We start from the raw sequence: 21,844 nt of genomic DNA, 5'->3' as shown, positions 1-21,844 counted from the left end.
GATGCCTTGACACTTCCACAGTTAGTCACCTTCTCAGCAGCAACACAAACGACAACAAAGAAGATCTGTGTTTTTACAGCAACACAACTGCGGTCTGAAACTGGGCAAATGCATATCCCAAAAACCAAAGGCATCACCTTGAAAAACAGAACCTGTTTGATGCAAGCAAGCAAGCAACACTCCTGTACAGGTTGCAATATACACTAATAAGCTGGAAAGGCCTTAATACTACCACTGCTAGAAGATTCTCGTTCCCCTTTGTAGTAACCATGTACTCCGTTTTGGGCACCACAACTGAATGAAGATGTAGAGAAACTGGAGCATGTCCAGAGGAGGGCTACAAAGATGGTGAAGGGTTTGGAGACCAAGACATATGAGGAAAGGTTGGGGGAGCTTGGTCTGTTTAGCCTAGAGTGGAGACGACTGAGAGGGGATCTGATAACCATCTTCAAGTATTTAAAAGGCTGCCATGTAGAAGATGGAGCAAAATTGTTCTCTCTTGCCCCAGAGGGACAGACCAGAACCAATGGGCTGAAATCAATTCAAAAGAAATTCCATCTAAACATCCAGAAGAAGTTCCTGACAGTTAGAGTGGTTTATCAGTGGAATAGGCTTCCTCAGGAGGTGGTAGATGCTCCTTCTTTGGATGTTTTTAAGCAGAGGCTAGACAGTCATCTGACAGAAATGCTGATTTTACGAACTTAGGCAGATTGTGAGTGTGTGGGCAGGAAGGGATGTGCCAGTGTTTGTCTCCTGTGGCCCTTCCTTGCACATCCAGGGAATTGCTAATTGCAGCTGTGGGATGGGAGGTGAATTTCCTCCAGGCCAGGCTGGATTCTGGAGATTTTTGGAGGAGGGATCAGTTGGGCATGAAATTGGAGTCATCGTGGTGGGCAGGTAGCTGTGAGTTCCTGCACTGTGCAGGGGGTTGGACTAGATGATTCAAGAGATGCCTTCCAACTCTAGGATTCTATGAGGAAACATTGTGCGAAACAGGAGTTTGCTCTCCAGGCTCTATAAAAGTCTCATTGCTGAAGACAGATAAGAACTGCTTAGTTAATGGAAAGTTGATTGCCCATCTCCTTAGTCACCTCTGGAATGCACTTTTAATTATCTATTAAAACTTTTACATTCTGCTTTTCTTTGTGGTTTAAGGTAGCTTAAAATAATAGTTATAACATCCTCAGATTAAAAAAAAAATCAAGTAGCCAATCCCAAATCTCTCTCCTCCCTTAAAAGATGCTTGCCATTCAAACTGCCTCAAAAGTCCTTGCAAACAAGCAGACCATGCAATACCTCCTGAAGATCTCCAAGAGGAGCTCCTTCCACCCCTTCAGAGAGCCCATTTCACTGAGCCATGATGGAGAAGGCCCAGGGGCTCTAGTCGATGCCAAGAGGACCAAACAAGGTGGCAGGACAGCTAACAGACAGCTGCCTATAGCAGGCACAGGAGGTGGTCCTTGAGTCACAATCCTTGAATCACCTTAAATCACAGGAACCTACCAGGACTGAGAAATTAAACCAGTTTTGCTTGACCAGAATGTGTGCACTAGAAAAGTGAGAAAGGAGCCATTTTAAGGTAGTGTGAATCTGGATTCTGGAATGCTGAAATTATATTACTTTGGAAAAGGTATTGCCTGTGTATTTACATGCATTCTTAAAACACCTGCTTCAACTCCAACATTTGTCAGCAAACCAATCATTGCATGTCTCCACTTTTCAGTCTTAAGTGATGCTAAAAGTTCCCCCTAACTTCCATGACTTGGAAAAAGAGAAAGCATTATGCAACTTCTTAAAGATCCCTACTCAACTGAATTCCACATTGCTCACACAGATGCATGACAACCAGGAAGCAATTTAGGTATTTGTATAGGTTTCCTCTATTAGTATTCTTTTTTAATTCATAGGGGGGGGGGAAACCCAGACACCCTGAAGTTAATATTTCAGTGTTGTTTCAGAATAAGCCAATGGTGAAATCTGGCAGGGTTCCTTCTGTTTTGCCTTACCTGCTGTTCATCCTCCATGACATTACTGGCAAATTCAAACATCAGGTCATTCTGCTGTACTGCTGCTGCCATAATAAAGCATTCCAAGGTCTCAGTTCTGCATGAGAAGAAAATACTTCTTTGGTGTAAAGGCACAGAAGTGATCACCAAGAGTGTGGACCAATAGTCCTTGAAGCCAATTAGATGCCTGAATGAAGAATTCGTATACTACCAGCTAACTTCTAGATTTACTGTCGTGATGAATGATACAAATGGTAAAACGTCTTCCTCAGGTATTCCTCTTGCCTCAAGACCCCTGAAAAATAAAAACAAAATAATACAGTAGCAGTTTAAAAAAATGGAAAATAAAAATCAGCATAACTGATAACAAAGTTGACAAATCTCTTTATTCAAAGAGTTGAGGGATATTGCATACAACAGTCGGCCAAAAATGATTAATTCTTACCAACTTTGCAGCATGGATTTTAGTAATTAACAAGCAAGAACCGCCTTCAAAATCTAACCAGCTCCAAAATAGTCAAAATAAAGTTATCAGCTATGTCAAATGGTATCGTTTTATGTGGCGTATTTTTGTCCTTACTTAACAGAGACAATCTGCAAAGGTTCTGTCTTGTCTATTTGACAAACGTTTCCATTTGCCGCCCTTCTAACATATATATATATATTACAGATAAGAAATCTTTCTGAAGATGCAGAAAAACTCACTGCAGAATTTGGGCATGTTCCCTGTGCTGTGTAAAATGTGTGCATTTTTATCTCTAGTCCCGGCTTGCAAGCAGCAGGAAGGAAACACTCACCACGTCATGGCAAATGAAACATGCAAAGGACTCTATGCTACAGCACTTGATAAACAGAAACGCAGGAAGACTGACAATGTGTGGGGGACGCACTCAGTTCCACAACACATCAAGCTGGCTGAAATTAGAATAGCTCAATGACAAACTTTATCTTAATTACAACCTAGTCTTAACTAGCCTTAATAAAAGGTCTGTAAATTGAAGGGGCATGTCTAAAAAGCATAATGTTTATTTAATGGAGATAAGACCTGTGCCGTTCTCTATATTAATACTGGCAACTATCTTAGCCCACTGACCGACCTATTAAAAACCAAGCACACATGTATCGTATTCCGGGGTATGGTCATAATCCACGGTCACGTTCCATTGTATTGGGGTAGCAAAGTTCCCACAAAACCAAAAACATTTGCTGTGACAGAAGCCAAGGTGTTTGGCCTCAGGAGCTTGAAAATACACTTGGTAGCCTGTTTCTTACATGTAGATCAGCGCTAGTCAAACTGCGGCCCTCCAGATGTCCATGGACTACAATTCCCAGGAGCTCCATGGACATCTGGAGGGCCGCAGTTTGACTACCCCTGGTGTAGATTCACTGGCCTCTTGTTGCATACTTAAGAAATCACACTGACACCACTCCTTTACAAAGCCATTAAAAAATTGAAACAATAAATGCTACAATTGAAATATTCAACAAAGAAACGTTCATACATTTTAAAGGAAAGCATCTATAATTAATAACTTCTACTGTTTTTGTGTCTTAGGCTGTGTTTCTACCCCATGCACTTCTCTCTCTGAAGTGAGAAACGTTCTCCAGGTTTGCCATTCTCCCTAATGACATAATGCATAGATTTTGGGGACGATTTTGGGAATACCTTTCGTTCCAAAACTATACTGGAGGAGAAGATTAAGAGGTCACACATTCACGCCACCCGACTTTGCATCTGCATTAATTCTTTATCTCTTCACTTCTGTTGTTGATGAGATATCACCAAGATCCTTTCTGACAAATAATAATCATTCGATATATAGCGACTTCTCTCTTTTCGACCCTGTAGTAATCTTTCTTACTCAACCACATTTCTTGGATAGATCAACACCCTCTAAACTCTGAAAAGCAACTGACACATTTCTTGGTACCTGTGCACATTTAATTGACCATGACAATGGACAATAGGAATTTCTTCCGTGTAACTGAAGAGTTACTTTTTCTATGGATTATTAAAGAAGAACATGTAGCAACAAAGTATATGGACTCAGACCCTGAAAACTGAAGAGTGGAGGGCCTGGCAGTGGGAGGGCAAGCAAAAGCTTGAAAATAATGAATTTTGGGAGACACAAAGTCGATCCATGGAGGGGTTAATAAAAAGCACCTACACATTCCATAAAAGGCTAGGATTATCATGTTTTAGCATGGGAAGTGCTCTGGTGCTGGCCAGGGAAAACACACACACACACACACAAAAGTATCAACCTTGAAAGCTGCAGGAATTTGGACCACTGGTCAAAGTGTTAAGCAGGCCTAGCACTGGCAGAGTTACAGCCCCTTTGCACCTTTCGAAGACAGCAAAAGCAATTATTTCTCTTACTATAACACTCATCGACTCCACCCTCCAAAGCTGCCATTTTCTCCAGGGGACCTGATGTCTGAAGCGGAATTTAAATTCTGGGAAATCTCCAGACCCCATCCAGAGGCCGGGGACCATCCAGGCAAGGCAGTTGGATACCACGAGGGAGGAACCTCTTTACTCTTTCCAGCCTTGAGGCCTTCTAGCCTAACGCTTTAAGATCCGTGCATCTCAAAAGGAGGCCACATCCATAAAGCGATGTTTGTAGGAGGAGAATCCTTTCGGCTCACAGCTGCCACCGGGCGTTGCCACATAACATCAGTTATCTTGCTCAGTGTTTCCCAACCCAGGGATCCCCCCCCAAAAAAGAGGGTCTCCGGCTTCTGCAGTCCCCCTCCCCAAGATGGAGATTAGAAAGGCTGCGTTTCTTAGCCCTCTCGAATGCTGTAGCTAGGATAGCGGCAGGGCTCCTTGGGAACTTGTGAGGGCCTGGCCCTCACCGTCAGATAAGCAGCTCCAAAAATGACAGAACTCAGAGAGGCGAAGTGACTGATGGTTGTCTGTATCGGGTGACTATAATGCTGGCATTATTCCCTCGCTCGACAGAAAACAGCCAGAGTCTAGGAGCACCTGAAAAACTAACGCCATTTGTGGCAGAGGATGAGCTTTCTTGAGTCACTGCTCAATTCTTCAGATACCTGAATATCTGATAGCAACCTAATATATGAAGAAGTGCAAAATATATGCAAAAGCGCTTACCCTGCCAGGAATGTTCTACTGCTATGATGATGTCTGACCTTAGGCAATTCGCCATGCGCCTCTGTCTCTGACTGCTTCTTTTAGTTGGTTCACGGTCATCCCTGTATCGGCTTAGATCGTGTCGAGTTTTTATGCATTGCTGTCTGGTTTTCTCTAGGAGTTTGCCTGCCCTGCCTCCGTATCAGATTTCAGGGAGGCAGCCCTTTCCGTTCTTGCAAAAGATCGTGTCAGATCCTTTGGTGACCACGTTTCCTTTTGCCACTGACCATGCTGAGCATTAATGATTTTTCTAGCGAGTTTGATTGCATGATGTGTCCAAAGTAAGCTTTAGCTGTAATATCTTCCCTTCTAATGACATAGTTGGTTTGCTCCTCTCTAAAACTACTGCTATAGATAGACTAAAACAGCTACCCATTTCACAAGAAATACACTTCTAGACACCACTGTACCTTGACCTCATGGAAACCCACTGATCACCAAACGTCTCTACATGGCTGCTGTCACCCTCCTAAACACACCAAATGATCTCGTTTCCAGCTGCATCTGTTCTGATCCCTTAGACAGAGATTCTCCCTGCAGGATCTATAACAGGTATTCTTAGAATTATAATACCCTCCTGAAACACAAAGCCAGAAGGATACCAAGAGATAACCTGCTACAAGAGAGGCCCAAATGTAACACCAACAGAACACCCCTGGCGATCACTTACAGCTCTCAGCTCAAACCAACTGAACGCAGTTGAAGAAAAGAGACGAATACCTGAAGAAGAGAAGATGGCGGCGGGGATGGAGGTAGTGTGGTGAGCGCTCCACCCTGGAAGCCTTAATTTGAGTGTTAATCCTCAATTTGGTAGGAGAAAAAAAGAGAAAAGGAACATTTAGGATGGGAAAACCTTAGGCTTCTAGCATGGAGGTCAGCTTGAAGACCAGTTGGTCATTTAACAACAGCCAGAGTATGAACGGGGAATGGATAGGGAGACTACTGGACGGTGTGAGCTTGCCTAGGTGAGGTGGCTGGGTGCAAGGCAGAGGTAGCTGGAGACTTGTATCGGCTCGAGCTGCAAGTTGACAACTTAGGTGTGGCCCAAGGAATACAGTGGGCTCCCTCCTATACTGTGGAAACGGACCCCAGAAAAAGCTTGCCTGGTGGCATCCCATCCAGCAACTCTTTGGAGCCCTGAGACGTCAGGCAGTGGCTTGGCTGACCATCTAATCAGTGCAGCAAGAGAGAAGATTTGGAGCAAGCATGGAGGCAGACTCTCCAGCGACATATCCACAACCCCCATTCGTCATCTGGGGCCTTTTGGCTCTGTGTTGAGACCTATGGGCCTGGTGGAGCCAGTCACTGGTGCTGGAAGATCAATGGCGGCCTGGAAGAGGTTGGAGTGTTCCAGGCATCGGAAAGGTGGCGACAGGGGTGAACTGATTCCAACCTGCCGAGCCAGACAAAGGCTCACTAGATCTTCAGAAGAAAAAGCTAATACACACACAAACACTATTACAACCAAAATCTTTAGCAGAATAACCTGGGAGTGATTTAGCTCTTCTCCCCTGTACACCAGCGATCTACCACCCCCCCTTTCAGAATACATCATGACCATGTAGCTTTTAAGCACAGCGATGAAAACAGCCACTTCTTGACCCTTCCCCCCAAAGACTCTGTCGTTGCATTAGTACCCTGAAGAAACCCCTATTAGCAGTCCAGCTGAGATCGTCTCGTTTAGTTGGTTTGCCTTGGCTTTCCTTTGAATTACAGCTGTACAGTGAGGTTACTAACGGGCAAAATAATAAAAATGGCAGCAGCCCAGCTGCACAATGCAGGAGCCCGAGAGGCCTTGAAGGTCCAATCCAGCTCAGCCACCTTGTGCTTCACACCCTTGGTATAAGGCAGGGGTAGTCAAACTGCGGCCCTCCAGATGTCCATGGACTACAATTCCCAGGAGCCCCCTGCCAGCATTCGCTGGCAGGGGGCTCCTGGGAATTGTAGTCCATGGACATCTGGAGGGCCGGTTTGACTACCCCTGGTATAAGGAAACAGCATTCTCCTCTCTTCCCAGACGGGACTGAGGACTGTAAGCCTCTGAAGTTCAAAGTGACCTGACTGCAAGACATGATGTCTCCTCCCACCTGCTGTCAATTGTGGCCAGCATGAACAGCCACATCCCTACCAGGATAACTGGTAGGGAGTCAGCTAGACCAGAAATTCCAGTTTTTATGCATTGCTGTCTGGTTTTCTCTAGGAGTTTGCCTGCCCTGCCTCCGTATCAGATTTCAGGGAGGCAGCCCTTTCCGTTCTTGCAAAAGAACCCAGCCTATCACATACGTAGTTATGCCTATACCTGTTGCTTCATGTTTAACCCTTCGTAATACTGAGAATCCCTTATGTATGCAATGACTCTGCTACCCTTTTCTTCCTGCTATAAACGGCTCCTCAGGAAATGCTCTTTTCTATTTTAGAAACACAGCTTTCAGGCCACTCTCTTCCTACATGTTATACACAGAACAATTGCAGCAAATACCTGAACTACCCTCAATATAAAATCTACCCCACATTTTTAAAGTTTTAAAAAATTGCATCTCTACTTGGCATTTCTAAACATTAGCTCACAAAGAGCAAGAAACAAGTGGGAAACATCAAAATCACCTATTAGGTACAGATAATATTAACATTTTAACTTCTTGGGAACCAAGAACAGATAATCTTTGTTGTCTAAAAGATATGCTGAATATCGAAATAAAGTTTATGTCTGCTGCAAAATTAATCATTGCAACCAACTGGGGGAAAATCTAATCCCTGAACTATCTCCAAATGGGTCTTGCTATTATGACTAACTTATTTTTAAAGAGACCAAAACCACTGATCTATCTGTAGAGACAGTTTTGAGGAAAGATTACCTTTTTATTGCATTTTGGAACATAAAACTAAGTGTTGCATATCTTTAGGCATGGTTTTAACCTATGTAAATTCTATGTTTGGTATCATCTGTTGTACATTTTTCTTCTAACAAGCTAAAACCAACTGGACAGATTTATCCTAATCTGATATTCTTTTTCCTTATTGTTAACCAAAAGCTGCAAGAGAAACAAGGGACATCGTAGCAAGGCAGGAAGAGAAATGTCAAGTATAGGAATACAGTTGCATTCTATCTGGTCTTGGAGAGGAGTCTCTGAATGCACTTCCAGGGGCAGCATTTTCATAATAAACCTGTTATTTGTTTACTTAAAACGTTTCTTACTTAACTTTCTTCTTTATGGCGCTCAAGGCAGCCGGCGCTAGAAACTATGATGATGATGTTAGCCATTCAATTGTGTCTGACTCTTGGCGAACCTTTGGCTCAACTAGTTGAATAATGCTCTGGCAGTGTCCATTTTGAGCACATCTAACCATGGTGTACTTTGTTGGCCTGCTTTATCACTGGCCAATCCTAGCATAATTGCTCTCTCCATTAAGTCTGATAGCATGATATGACCAAAATAAGCGAGCCGGAGTTTTGTCATTCCATCTTCCAGTGATACATGCGCTCTAGTATTTCCCTGATTGTGAGTTTTGCTGTCCATGGAATCTGCGGAAGCCTTCTCCAGCTCCAGAATTCAAACGAATCAACTCTTCTCCTTTCCGATTTCTTCACCGTCCAACTTTCATAGCGTAAGAGGCTATTGGAAATACGATCAATCTAACTATTCTGCATTTGATAATCAGGCTTATGTCCTTGCTTTCCCATGCTAGGTTCAAGCTTATCATTGCTGAGCAACCCAGAACAATTTGACATTAAATTTCCATACTGCAACTGTCACTCTGATCATTTAAGATCCAAGAATTATTTATTTATAATTTAATTTATGCCCCACCACTCCCAAACCGGCTCATGGCAGCTAACAGTAAATAAAACCCCATAATAAAATCCCCCTAAAAGAAGAAAAGTCCAACAGTCGGCATCAATTAAACCAGAAAACCAGAAGGATTGGCAATAGACTAAAAACCAAACCCAATCCCGCTCACAGAGAATGTAAAGAATGTAAAAACACCTCAGGGAGTTTAGGGGATAGCCAGGTCTACTTGGTCAAGGGGAGGGAGCCCAGTTCTTAACAGCCCTGGCCTCACCATAGACCTGACGGGAGAGCTCCAACTGGCAGGGCCTGTAGTATTGCAAGAGCTCTGTCAGGGCCTGGAGCTCTCCCAGGAGCTCATTCCACCAGGTCGGGACTTTAGGAATTACTGAACACATTCAATCCCTTCCCCATGAATTACTATTGTGATATGCCTGTTTTTGTTTTTGTTTTTTGCAGTGGTCATTATTTCCCTTTTTAATGTTTAATAAAAGGCCAAACTTCTTGCTTTCTTCACTGATTTTTGTAACCAGCTGTTCTAGGCCTTCTTTAGTTTCTGATAGGAGAGTCGTGTCATCAGCATACTGAAGACTGTTGATATTCCTTCCTCCAGTCTTAATTCCAGTGTTTGATTCTTTGAATCCAATCTTTCTGATAATGATCTCAGCATACAAGTTAAACAGGAAGGGGGAAAGAATACAACTTTGGAGCATTCCTTTATTTTGAACCAGTCAGTGTCACCGAATGGCTTCCTGGTTTGCATACAGCAACTGTATCAATTTGATACAATGCATCAACACTCCCAAATTTTTCAGGGCTTTCCACAATTTGTTGTGATCCACACAAACAAAAGCTTTCTTATCTGCAACCACTCCATGGGAGTGCTATAAATATAGCAGTAAGCGGGGTTGGGGTGGGCTCAGTCCAGGATGAGGAAGGGCACCCTTTGGCCCCCGACCTGACGAGTTGGGACGTGCAAAGTGCCTTCCAACCTGCCCACCCCCCAACGTGGCCGGACTCTCCACAAGCCAACAGCCTCCCCTGCCGAGAAAGCCTGCCCAGCCCGCTGCCGACCCGCAATCCCCCTGCCACCTCACCGTGACCTGCGGACCCGCTCCATCCTGGGAGCCACTGCCACTACACTGTGCCAAGCTACTTCCGGCGCCAAGGACTGGCTCACCGCACCAAACGGTTGCATGGCCTGCCTTGGGGCCACGCCTGGATGCTGTGCGCACCCCCCAACCACACATGGCCTCTACAATGCCTCCCGTAACTCCGTGCGGGGGGGAGGACGCACGCCATGGGGACGCTGCCTGGCCCACCCCGACCCTCTTCAAGGGCCCTGGGACCCGCTCAGCCTCCCCTGCCGAGAAAAGCAACCCAATGGATCAGGTAACTCCGTGCTGGGGGGGAGACCCACACTGCGGGGACGCTGTTTGGCCCACCCGGGACCCACTCCAAGGGCCCTGGGACTCAGGGGGAGGGTGGCTGGCCTGCCGCCATCGTGGGGGTGGGGGCCCACCGAGGAGGGCAGCGAGGACCCCAGGTGCATTTCATCATACAATGGGCTTTGCCTCTAGTATTGAATAAAGCAGATATATCCTTCTGATGTATCTGTGACATTTTCCAAAATCCAGCACAGGTTTCCTATGTGCTCATGAGTGCCATGTCTCTTTCAAAAGCAGGCTTGAACATCTGATAATTCCATTTCAATGGTTCGTACTATGTGTTTTTGGATGATTTTAAGCAGGATTTTACTAGCATGATAAATCAGGGCTATTGCGCGGTAATTGGAGCAGTGTTTTGAGTCACCCTTTTTCAGTAGTAGAATGAACACAAATTATTTCCACTCCTCTGGCCAGTTATTAGTTTCCCAGATTTTCTGGCAAAAAGTTGTAATGGGTTTGATTGGTACACATCTCAGCAGTTCCACAGGTATGATACCAATGAGTGGGGCCTTGTTGTTTGGTAGATGACACAATGTCCATTCAACTTAATCCTCAAGAATGGGCAGTTCACATTCTATTTTTATTTCCTTATCATTTTGAAGAGAATGAACTTCCTTTTTGCATGTGTATTCTGTGTATTCCCGCCACCTTGGATGCTGTATTGGTCAGCCTGTTCCTTCCCTTATCTTTGATAATGCAAGCAGTAAATGATATTTGGAACCTTTTTACTAGAGTGAAAGCATTTCTTGTGTCCTTTTTTGCAATCTTCTTATAACTAGTTACAGTTCTGATTCTTGTAAGCTTCACTGTCTATTCTTACTGCCCTTTGGAAATCCACATTTAATGTTGCTTCCCCCTTTTACCTGCAGCTTTTGCTGCTTTTCTACATTGATCATGAAACTACATTCATAGTTTCATCTGAAGGCCATTTTGATTTTTTCCCTGGCTTCTTGTATGGTATGTGTTTGATTGCTTTTTCAATAACAATTTCCTGCCTAGCTCATCAGGCATTTTCTCTGTTGTGTCCAATAGTTGAAATCAATTTTTCATCTCCACTACATATATGAGTGGAATTTTATTTACATCAAACTTCCTTAGCCCTGCTGTCTTCTTGATACATTAAAAACTTGAAGACCAAGTTGGTCATTTAACATTAAAAACTTAAAATTTAAAAAATTGGACTGTTAGTAAACTTAAGTAACTGCAGTCCTAAGTAAAACCATTTTCAACTGCCTCCTAAAGATTGAAAGGGGGCCAAGTGCACCTTCCTAAGAAGGTTGTACCATAATTGGTGAGCCCTGTAATTATGGGGCTGCCACTGAAAAGGCCTCGTGTACGTACAAAACAAGCTTCACGAAGGCCTTTTCTTATGATCTTAATTCCTCAGCAGGAACATATGCGAGAAGACAGACCTATACACACACACACACACACACACACACACACAAACAAACAAACAGGTAAAAATGGAAACCCACAAGAAATCCTTCCAGGGCCATCTATGACAGGTGTCTCTGGCAAGTAACTTGCTAGGTACTGATAGCCTGACACCTGCTGAAACAGCCTAGAAAAAGATTGCAAGATTTGTTTTAGGCTATTAAGAATGCTTTTGATTTCAGAAGTTCCTACCTCCCCCATGCTGCTGCCTTCATTGCTGATGCATATGTTAATCCATATTCTGTTTCCAGGACAGACTAAAACTTGGTAGCATGCTGGGGCAACAGGGAGTTTCTTGAGATATTTTTCATTATTCAGAATTCACTCTTTGCGGAAAAGGCTGGCAGCCCCAATCTATTATTAAACCATAAAACATCAGCAACAAAGTTGTATGCCTTAAAACTAAACCACCAAACAAAGTAGGCAGTAGATCTAAGATTCAAAACTGCAGTACTCAACACTGCTTTTCAAAGTGCCACTGAAAAAGAAACTGGACAGGCACGGATAAAACTGTACAAACAATCAGTCTGAAATTTTTGAAAATCTAATTTTAGACCAGAGCCATAGACCAGAACTAACGCTCACTAGAAGCTTGATGTTCAGAGCCTGCCAGACAGATGGACTAGTAACCCCATTCCCAGAGCTTTATCCTCTTTACAGCAAAAAAGAGAGACCTTGCTCAAAGAATAGTGGCCTCTGAGAAGCAAAGCAGTTGCTTAAAAGTGATGGCAGTGAATGCACAATCCAGCATTTCTCTCTTTCCTGGATCATTCAGGTCCCACAGAACTTCTACGAGAACTGAGAGTGAACAAAATAGCTTGTGACCAAAATCCACGAGAAGAAAACACGTAAGGATGCAGGCAATGACCCTTTATGCACGGGGACGGGGCATGCAGGGCTGCCCCAGCATAGCACGTGTTTTGAGCCAGGGCCAGGACGCTGCCAGCCAAGTTAAGTGGCAGTGGGGAGGCGCCGGTGGGATGGGGGGGCCAGGTCCCCTCCACACGCTCTGGCTGGGCAGGGGGTTGTCCCTGCCAGCTCCACAGCTCCGCGGAGCCCGCAGGGGCGTGCAGTGTCCCTACAGGGACACTGTGGGTCGGGGCTGGACAGGCCAGAAGGCCCGGCGCTGTCAATTATGCACAGTGCCAGCCCACACCAGCCGCCAGCATAATCAGGAAGCTGCGGAAGTTCCCGCGTTTGCTTACCGCGGGCCTTCCATAGCCCTGGGCCGGGACACACCTGTGCTGGCTGCGTTATCGGGGATTTTACCCGAAGCCCTGCCTCCGCCAGCGCGGGCGTTCTGCCCCGTGCATAATGGGTCAATGAGAAGCTGAGTCTACTTAGTCAAGTCTCATCACAAAGTTGTACAAGGCAATAACAATACTCATCTTCCTCTTTTGACACTGATGTGCTGAGGCCAGAGCTGAGCCAGCTTGCTAAAAGCCACACCCTGGAGGATCCTGTCTCACTGAGCTTGAACTCAGAGGCTCCAAGACCTGGCAAGGGACTTGAATAAATATTTCTTATTCTTCAGGAGAAACAAGTCTATCAGTACTCTGAGGTACCATAGAGCAGCTGTCCCCAACCCCCGGTCCAGGGACTGGTACCAGTCCATAGACCAGTCGGTACTGGGGCCGCAGCTCTTCCTCTTCCTCCACTCCGGCTGCTGCCTGGGGGCTGCCCTGCCACTCTGCTGCCAGCTCACCTTTAGTGCTCTCCAGCGGCCGCCATGGCTGGGGCTCCCCCTCGGCGTGGCACTGTGCAGCTGCTGCTGGCAGTGCCCCCCAGTGGGCGGTGAGAAGTCAGAGGCACCGGCAGGAAAGCAAGTGAAGCAGGGGCTCAGGCGGCGGCGATGTCTGTTGGCAAAAGACTCCCCCCCCCCCCGGGCCTCAGTATAATTGTCAAGCGTTGACCGGTCCCTGGTGATAAAAAGGTTGGGGACCGCTGCCTTAGAGAGTAGTGTGCTGGATCTAGACTATATGCAAAGAACTTTTGTCAGTGGAATGGTATAGTCCTGTGTCCCCCCTCCCACTGCAGCTGATCAGTTTTCCCCAAATGCTGCTTGAGTGATGGGTGAGGCCCTTAGGAACAGCATGGGAGGTAAACCAGTAAAGAGAGGAATCGATGGGAATCACCCCAGCCATTCTGCCAGCAAAGCGCAGACCTGCTAACAGATCCCATCAGATCTCAGAATCTGAACAGGATCACTCCTAGTTAGTACTTGGGATGGGAGAACACCAAAGAAGCACAAGGTCACTATTGGGAGACAGGCAATGGCAAGCCACCTCCGAACAACTCTTGTCTTTGGTCACCGTAAGTTGGCTGTTACTGGTGACTATACCTTCCCCCACAATCTGCTAGCTGAAATTTTAGTCTGGATCCAATCCCCGCCCCCAATCCATCAATTGAAAGAGGATGCCCAAAGTTAGATGAAATCAGAAAGCTGGACCATTCTGAAAACAGGGCTGGTATTTCAGACTTGATCTTCTCTTCTAGTGTTGGAGGCTACATTCTTACTCTGAGACTCAATTAAGGTACCTGTTTAGTGTGTTAACCAGGGTTAGTCAAATTGCGGCCCTCCAGATGTCCATGGACTACAATTCCCAGGAGCCCCTGCCAGCGTTCGCTGGCAGGGGCTCCTGGGAATTGTAGTCCATGGACATCTGGAGGGCCGCAGTTTGACTACCCCTGGTGTTAACGTTCAGTGGCAGCGGCGGCAGCATTTCACATACCACACAGCCAGATGTGATGCAGGTGACCCATGATCAGGAATCCCTTTTAAAATACACACACCCACTGTCCTTTTTCACCCTGGAGTTAACAGCCTGTAACAGAGTTCTTTTCCTGCTTCTCTTTCACTCTAAAGCAGTGGTTCCCAACTTTTTTATCACCGGGGACCGGTCAACGCTTGACAATTATACTGAGGCCTGGTAGTCTTTTGCCGAGGGACATCGCTGCCTGAGGCAGCAGTCGGGGAGGAGGATGAGGAGCCGTGGCCCAGTACCAACTCATCCACGGACCGGTACCAGTCCCTAGACCAGGGGTTGGGGACCCCTGCTCTATAGCACTTGCAGGATAAGCAGAACTTGCTGGCTGACATCTTGTCCTGCTTCCCACAGCTTAAGAGCCAGGGGTCAGTGAGTTGTTCTCACCCCAGCAACTGAGTTTGGCTGCAGTCACCAGGAGTCAAGCAGTTCCTGATTGGCTGCAACGAGTCTTTGGGGGAGGGATGCAGAGGTTGCACACCTTCAACCAAACTGACAGACTGTCGTGGATTTTTGTCCAAGGGGGAGCAACTGTACGTCCTTGTCGGGCATGTGCGAGCTTCCACGCTGGTCCATCACTTTCCAGTCAAACCTGCCCCTGGTTCATCGGGACGGACTCTTTGGGGGAGCCAGATGTCAAAACCATATGCCTACATGCTCTTTGTCATATCTTTCGTGGTATTATTTTTATGTAAACGTATTTTGGTTAAAGTAGTCAATGTAACCCCATATAGTTTTGCAGACCTGGTTTGTGTCAAGCAAAGTTCACTGAGGATTCAGGAAGGCTGCAAGTGCCATAAATCCATTAGGTGTTTGGCAACAGGTTATCTTTTTGACCTTGGGTCCACAGACAATGGCTGAGTCTAAAACTAACTTTCATTTTCACAGGTCTTCATGCTCAAACCTGAGAGCAGGGGGAATTATGAGGTCAAGGGGTTGACAAGGAGGAACTGTCCCAAGGTGCATTAGCTACAATTTAGAGATGCTGGTTGAGAAGAATCAACTGGGGTCTCACACACAGATGATCATGGGTGGGCTGCCCTCTCATCCCGCCAGTTTAAGCCAGGCAGCAAAAGAAGGAAGCACAGAGCTGTGCTAGAGTGGAGCCCTCAACATCCCACCAACCCAGCTGATTTGGGGCTGGTTCTCTTGCAAACCAGTTTAAACCAGTGTCCTCCCAGCTGATCCTGAGACTCACGAAAGCTCATGCCTGGCTTGCTTGCTTGCTTTCTTTTTGAAAATTTTAAACCACCCCTCTCCAAAACTGAGTGCTCCAACACTCAGGTGAACATTTATGTACTTAATTTATACTCTTGACATTCTCCCCAATGGAGACCTGAAGTATCTTATGTCATTTGCCTCTTCTTCATTTTACCTGCTCCTGCCTCTCCACTGTTTTCAGATCTACCCAAAACTCCAGAATATATCCTTGATTTTCTCAGGAATTCTCCCTGAGATTTCCTGTTAAAACCCAGATGCATTTGGGATCCAAAATATATCTGGAAAATCCCAAGGTATCTTTCAAGTATATATTTTATATCAGGTAGCTCCGAATGCACACCCCTAGCTGCAGAGTGTGTTTTGCAATCAGGCAAAAGGAAGTACGTAAAGAATTAATAAGTAACTCTGTAACCCAATATAGTTGAGAATTGGCAAACTTCCTCTCCTGCTCAGTGAAAAGATCCACAACACTCAAAAGCCCGCTCAGCCTGTAAAAGTTGATGGGGGGGGGGGGGGTTTACATGTTCTGCAAAAGACTGCCAGGAGCCTGCCAGCCTAGAGATTCAACCTGGCTCTAGATCAAGGTGGGAAGCTGTGGAAGTCTATCTGTAGTGGTAGAAAAGAGCCAGAGTCCAGGAGCACTTTAAAGACTGACAACATTTGTGGTCGGGGAGGAGCTTTGGTGAGGCACTACTCACGTCTTCAGAAAAAGTGAGCACCGAATCATGATAGCTCATGCCTGGCTCTTTACAAGTGGGAGGACATACGTAGTATTTATTTACTTAAGTTATACCCTGACTTTCTCTCCCATGCGGACGTGAAATATCTTACATCCTTTACTCTCTTCCATTTTAACACAGCAGCCCTGTGATGTAGGTTAGCTGAGAATACGTAACTTGACTAAGGTCACCCAGCAAGCATCCATAGCGAGCTGGGGATTCGAACCTGAGTTTCCTAGATCCTAGCCTGGAACGCCAAATGCTTCATCATGCTGGCCTAGTTGATGAAAGAGCAGGGCGGGAGGAAACGGAGTAGCCCCACATCTCGAATTCTGCTTCCGACCATTAAAGAGACAGGCAAGCTGTCTTGGGTGATACCTGGAAATGTGACTTGTGTACTTTCCATTCCCCAGGAAAAACATGAAATTGTAACTACCAAAATGCAGCAATATCTGGAAAAAAATAGACCAGTGCCAATCCAGTCTACAGTGATGATGGGGATGTGCACACTAAAAAAAAAAATCAGTACAATTTTTATTTGTACCAAACTGATTCAAGCTTGACAGTGATTTGGTTCCCATGATTCGGGTTTACCAGAATCGACTGGGCTCTGATGGAGCCTGACAAACAGCTGATGCTCTGGAGCAGCGGTCTGCAACCTTTCGGCTGCTGCGGACTGCTGTGACGGGGTGGGGGGAGAGGGCGGCCCGGGGCCCCGCACACGCGCGGCAAGTCCACATATGTGCGTTTGTGCCACAGGCATGCCAGCGGCCGCGGCTCCCTCTCCCCACCCCTCCAGGCCGCGAGCAAATCGGGCAATTAGCTTGCTGTCCGGCAAGCTTCTCTCCCCCCCCCCCCCCGAAGCAAGAAGCTTGCCGGGCCACAAGCTAATCGGCCGCTTCGGAGGCCAATTTGCTCGCAGCCTGGAGAGTTTCTCGCTGCGGGGGGGGGGGGGGAGAAGGAGCCGCGGCCCAGGGCTGAGGCCTTCATGGCCCGGCCCGGGGGTTGGGGACCACTGCTGTGGAGAGACCACTGCAACTTCAGAGGGGTAAATGAGGCAATGGATTTGTGTTTTTTCAGGCTCATCTGAGCTGAATCATACAGTTGGAAGGGGCCTCCAGGGTCCAATCCCCTGCACAAGGCAGGAACTCACAACTACCTGCCCTCCCACAGTGATCCCTATTTCATGTCCAAATGACCTCCTCCACCAAAAATCTCCAGAATCCAGCTTGGCTTGAAGGAAAATCACCTGCCACCCCACAGTGGAGATCAGCAATTCCCTGGATATGGAAGGAACGGCCACAAGAGACAAACACCGGCACATCCCTTCCTGCCCACCCATTCAACCATCTGCCTACATTCATAAAATCAACATTTCTGTGAGATGACTATCCAGCCTCTGGTTAAAAACCTCCAAAGAAGGAAAACCCACCACCTCCAAGGAAGCCTGTTCCACTGAGGAATTGCTTTAACAGTCAGGAACCTCTTCCGGATGCTTAGCTGAAAATTCTTTTGGATTAATTTCAACCCACTGGTTCTGGTCCAACCCTCTGGGGCAACAGAAAACAACTCTGCTCCATCTTCTCTAAGCCAGCCCCTCAAGTATTTGGTTATCATAGCACCTCTTAGTCGTCTCCTCTCCAGGCTAAACAGACCAAGCTCCCCCAACCTTTCCTCATCCTACTTAGCCTCCAAACCCCTCACCATGTTCACAGCCCTCTTCTGGACACACTCCAGTTTCTCTACATCTTTCTTCACACATCCCTAGATGATACACCACTCTGTAATATACGTTCATGAAAAATCAAAATGCAGATGGAAACTCTAATTCAGACTCCTCAGCTCATCAGGCCACCAGTTTCCAACTAAACCAAAGGGAAGAAATGGCAGATTCTTTGCCCCTGGACTGCCCCACTTGGAAAACATCCACCAACTAAAGTCTGATCTACACTTACGAATGTCAAATATCGATTTTAATAATATTAAAAACTATCTCAATACATTTTCTTTACAAGTTAACAATGCAGAGTAGTTAACTCCCCCCCCACACACACACACACAAAATGAGAACAATAATCTTGGTTCATCTGTTGTGCTTCTAGTGGTCTAACTGACAGGAAACAGAAGTGCTGCTACGCAGTACAAGGGATGACAAGGGGTGTGCTGCTGCCTTCGAGACAGTATGTTTCTCTTGCATTTGCTATAAGGTAGCCCCACAGTATATATATATATATACTCTGCTTGTCAAGAGGAAAATCCATTCAAACCCGTAATACCAATTTAAGAAGACATACCTGTGCCCAACATTTTGCTTTTGGATCTAGAGTAGAGTCCAGTAGCACCTCAGATACCAACAAGATTTTTGGGATATGAGCTTTCACAAATTAACACTATCTTCAGACACCTATTTTCAGCACGACTCCAAGTGTGGAAAGAAACAATATTTTGCCTTTAGACAAACGCTGGCTGCCCCTTACAGACTATACTGCTTGTCTAGAAAACGAACACAAGTTTATTGTGCCAAGTATAAGAATCACCACACATAATAATAAAACATTAAAATGGTAGCTCAGCAAAACAAACACATCACTTGGAGGGGCCACAATTAAGCCACACAATTCTGAATGTATAGGGGAAGCTGAATATCCCATTTCTTAAAATCCTTGTACAATACTGGCTCTGCAGATGTAGCCCCCCTATTCAGTTTCTCAGGTGCATGTTTTCAAAAAGGATGCCAAGAGGGGTGTACCAGATCAACACAGGAACTCCTTCAATGATCTGTGGCACTTTTGTAGATCTAAGAGAGAATCCTGGGCGTTTTGAAGTATCCAAATGGGAGAACACAATGCATGAAACCCGGTGATCAGAATACCTTTCTATTGCCCATTAAGAGTCCTCATGGAAGAGTATTTCCTCTGTATGGGCATTCATTTCAAATTCTACTCCTTGTTCTAAATATATGTGCGATTCACTAAAGATCCTTGGATGGGGGGAGCACACAGGATAAAGTCTAGGAAAATGAAAAACATTTTTATTCCAAGAAACTTATCCTAATACATGTTCCCAGAGCTCTTTGTGCACAGATACAGATAAATCAGCAGCAGCAGCAGCCAGGCAAACATCTGAAGGCTGCTTCTGCAAACAGTGGGGGGGGGGGGGGGAGAAGCACGTCTGCCATTAAAGGAACTGAAACTTCTGAGAAACTTGCTCTCTGATTGAACTCAGAATACTGCACATCGGTCAATGCACAGTTTCAGTTTGCATTTAATAATAATAATAACAGTTTTAAAAATCTCTTGTTGCTTCACAGATCTCCTTTTCTCTATGTGTTGGTCATTGCCTAGATACATATATTAGCATATCTGCATAAAAACAGTTATTCAAAATATAGTGAAATGTATACAGAACAGAAAAATACATCCCAGCTAAAGCTAAACGGAAAAGCCACTGCATTCAGATGCCACCTGGAACCACAATTGCGCAGTTTGTTTGTCTCACTCCCCCTCCACCCATCCCATGCAAAGATCTCAGTGCCACAGGAATACAGGTAGCTGGACTCAGCCCTTGTTTAGAATCTTGACTTGCAGAGGGCAGGCGAGCTTCCACTCAGCCCAAGGGGCTGCATTCAGAATCCACAGATGACAGGAGTTGTGTTTTCAGAGCTGTTGCACTCTGCAGGAGAAGAAAGGAGGAGGAGCAGGAGCAGGAGCGCACACAGGTGTAACACGCAAGCCACAAACTGGAGTTTAATTCCAGCTTGGGGTGATATTTGAAGAAGGCAGAGCTTCAGGACAGACAGAAACCTGTACTGGCATTTTCTGAATTTGAAGAAATACACTGAACGCATGGAAAACAGTGTGGAAGAGTCTCAGTCTCTTAAATTTTCTGAAAAACAATTATTAAATGTTTAAAAAGATCAAAAATGGGTTCAAGATGGGCTATGTGGTACTCAACATAAATTACAGGCCTTGCTATCTGACAGGTGGTCACAAAGTTTAAGCAACCACATTCTATACAGCAATGCCTGACAGAATGCAGTGCTAAGCCAGCAACTTCCCCAGGAACAAAATACTCATGCTTAAACTCTGGGAAAATATAGCATTCCATGTGACATCATGCACAAAAGAGGTGTAAATAATGCTCTTAAATGAGTAGTTCTTGACAGGCAGAAAGGAGCTTGGGTGGGTGGGTGGGTGGGGAGTCTGTAAGAGAAGCAGAGTGACTGGCTGAGAGAAAAAGAGAAGAGTTCAGAGAGGAAAACAGGATGTGAGGGCTTAGATCGGAGAGGCTGAGGATAGAAAGTAGAGAACAGGCTTGGGAAAGAAAATCATCACCAGAAGGGCTGGCTAGGTAGACAGATTTTTCTAGTGATGTAGTGGGGAGGGGGTATTACCGATAAAATGGTAAAGGTTTCTTGTGACTTTTCCAAATTTTCCTTTGGCTGATTTATATTTACTTTAGCCAAAGCTGGCGGCAGCACGCCTCCCGATGTGCCGGGCCGCCAGTCAGGCCAGCGGCAAAGGAGTAACTGCAAGGCGTGCTGCGCGCGCCTCACAGTTGCTCAGGGCTGGAAATCGGAGGGACCAATCGGCAGCCGCGAAGCGCCTGCCGATTGGTCCCTCCGATTGTCTGTCCGGGGGAAGGGTCCAATCCGGACCCTTCCTCATCCAGGACACATCCCGCCCCTAAAGGCCTTACTGAAATATTTAGTCCGCAGCGCCTGCAGCACCGCGGGCGGTGTTAAGATTGTGAATTTGGTTTGAACATGAAATCACTTCGCCATCGCCAGCTTAAGACTTTTTTCTTCTACTGTATTATGGCTGACCTGTTGCATAGGGTCCCCATGGTGGCACACACAAAAACATTTGAACAATTCAAAACATTTAAAAATTATAATTCAATATAAATACATACAATGCTAGAATGAGGGATGACGGCTAACAATAGTTATTGGAGGGTACATCAAATGAAGAGTCTGCACCCCCCCCCCCATCCCCAGCAGGAGACACCAACAGAGAAAGAAAAAGCCAATGGGCATTCACTTTACCAATGAAACCAGAAATTAGTACCTTGAATTAATGGGGATTTATTACACATTCTGCTGCAGGTTCCTGGAACATAACTGAGAACTACCGTATTTGCCGGCGTATAAGACGACTGGGCGTATAAGACGACCCCCCCCCCCCAACATTTCCACTCAAAATATAGAGTTTGTTACATCACATTACAGTAATATGGGCCACTATGGGCAGCTATGTCTATCCCAACTGAAGTGCACCCGGCGTATAGGACGACCCCCCCAC

At 45.8% G+C, this 21,844-nt stretch overlaps 1 protein-coding gene across 8 annotated transcripts in view; it reads right to left on the bottom strand.

Moving 5' to 3' along the window:
- ELF1 (E74 like ETS transcription factor 1) overlaps positions 1–21,844 on the bottom strand; it is a 97,931-nt gene that overhangs the window by 47,681 nt on the left and 28,406 nt on the right. For 5 of the 8 annotated variants that reach the window (XM_077344091.1, XM_077344095.1, XM_077344093.1 and 2 more), the window contains one exon: positions 2,007–2,301. Coding sequence is in view for 4 of the 8 variants with exons in the window: in XM_077344095.1 (XP_077200210.1) it covers positions 2,007–2,078 (72 nt within the window). In the remaining 4 variants the exon portion in view is untranslated. The remainder of the gene's footprint in view (positions 1–2,006; positions 2,302–21,844) is intronic. The other 3 variants (XM_077344096.1, XM_077344098.1, XM_077344097.1) reach the window with 1 other exon arrangement.

The sequence above is a fragment of the Paroedura picta genome, chromosome 6, assembly GCF_049243985.1.
Source record: "Paroedura picta isolate Pp20150507F chromosome 6, Ppicta_v3.0, whole genome shotgun sequence".
NCBI lineage: Eukaryota > Metazoa > Chordata > Lepidosauria > Squamata > Gekkonidae > Paroedura > Paroedura picta.
This window is presented reverse-complemented; position numbering and strand designations above follow the sequence as displayed.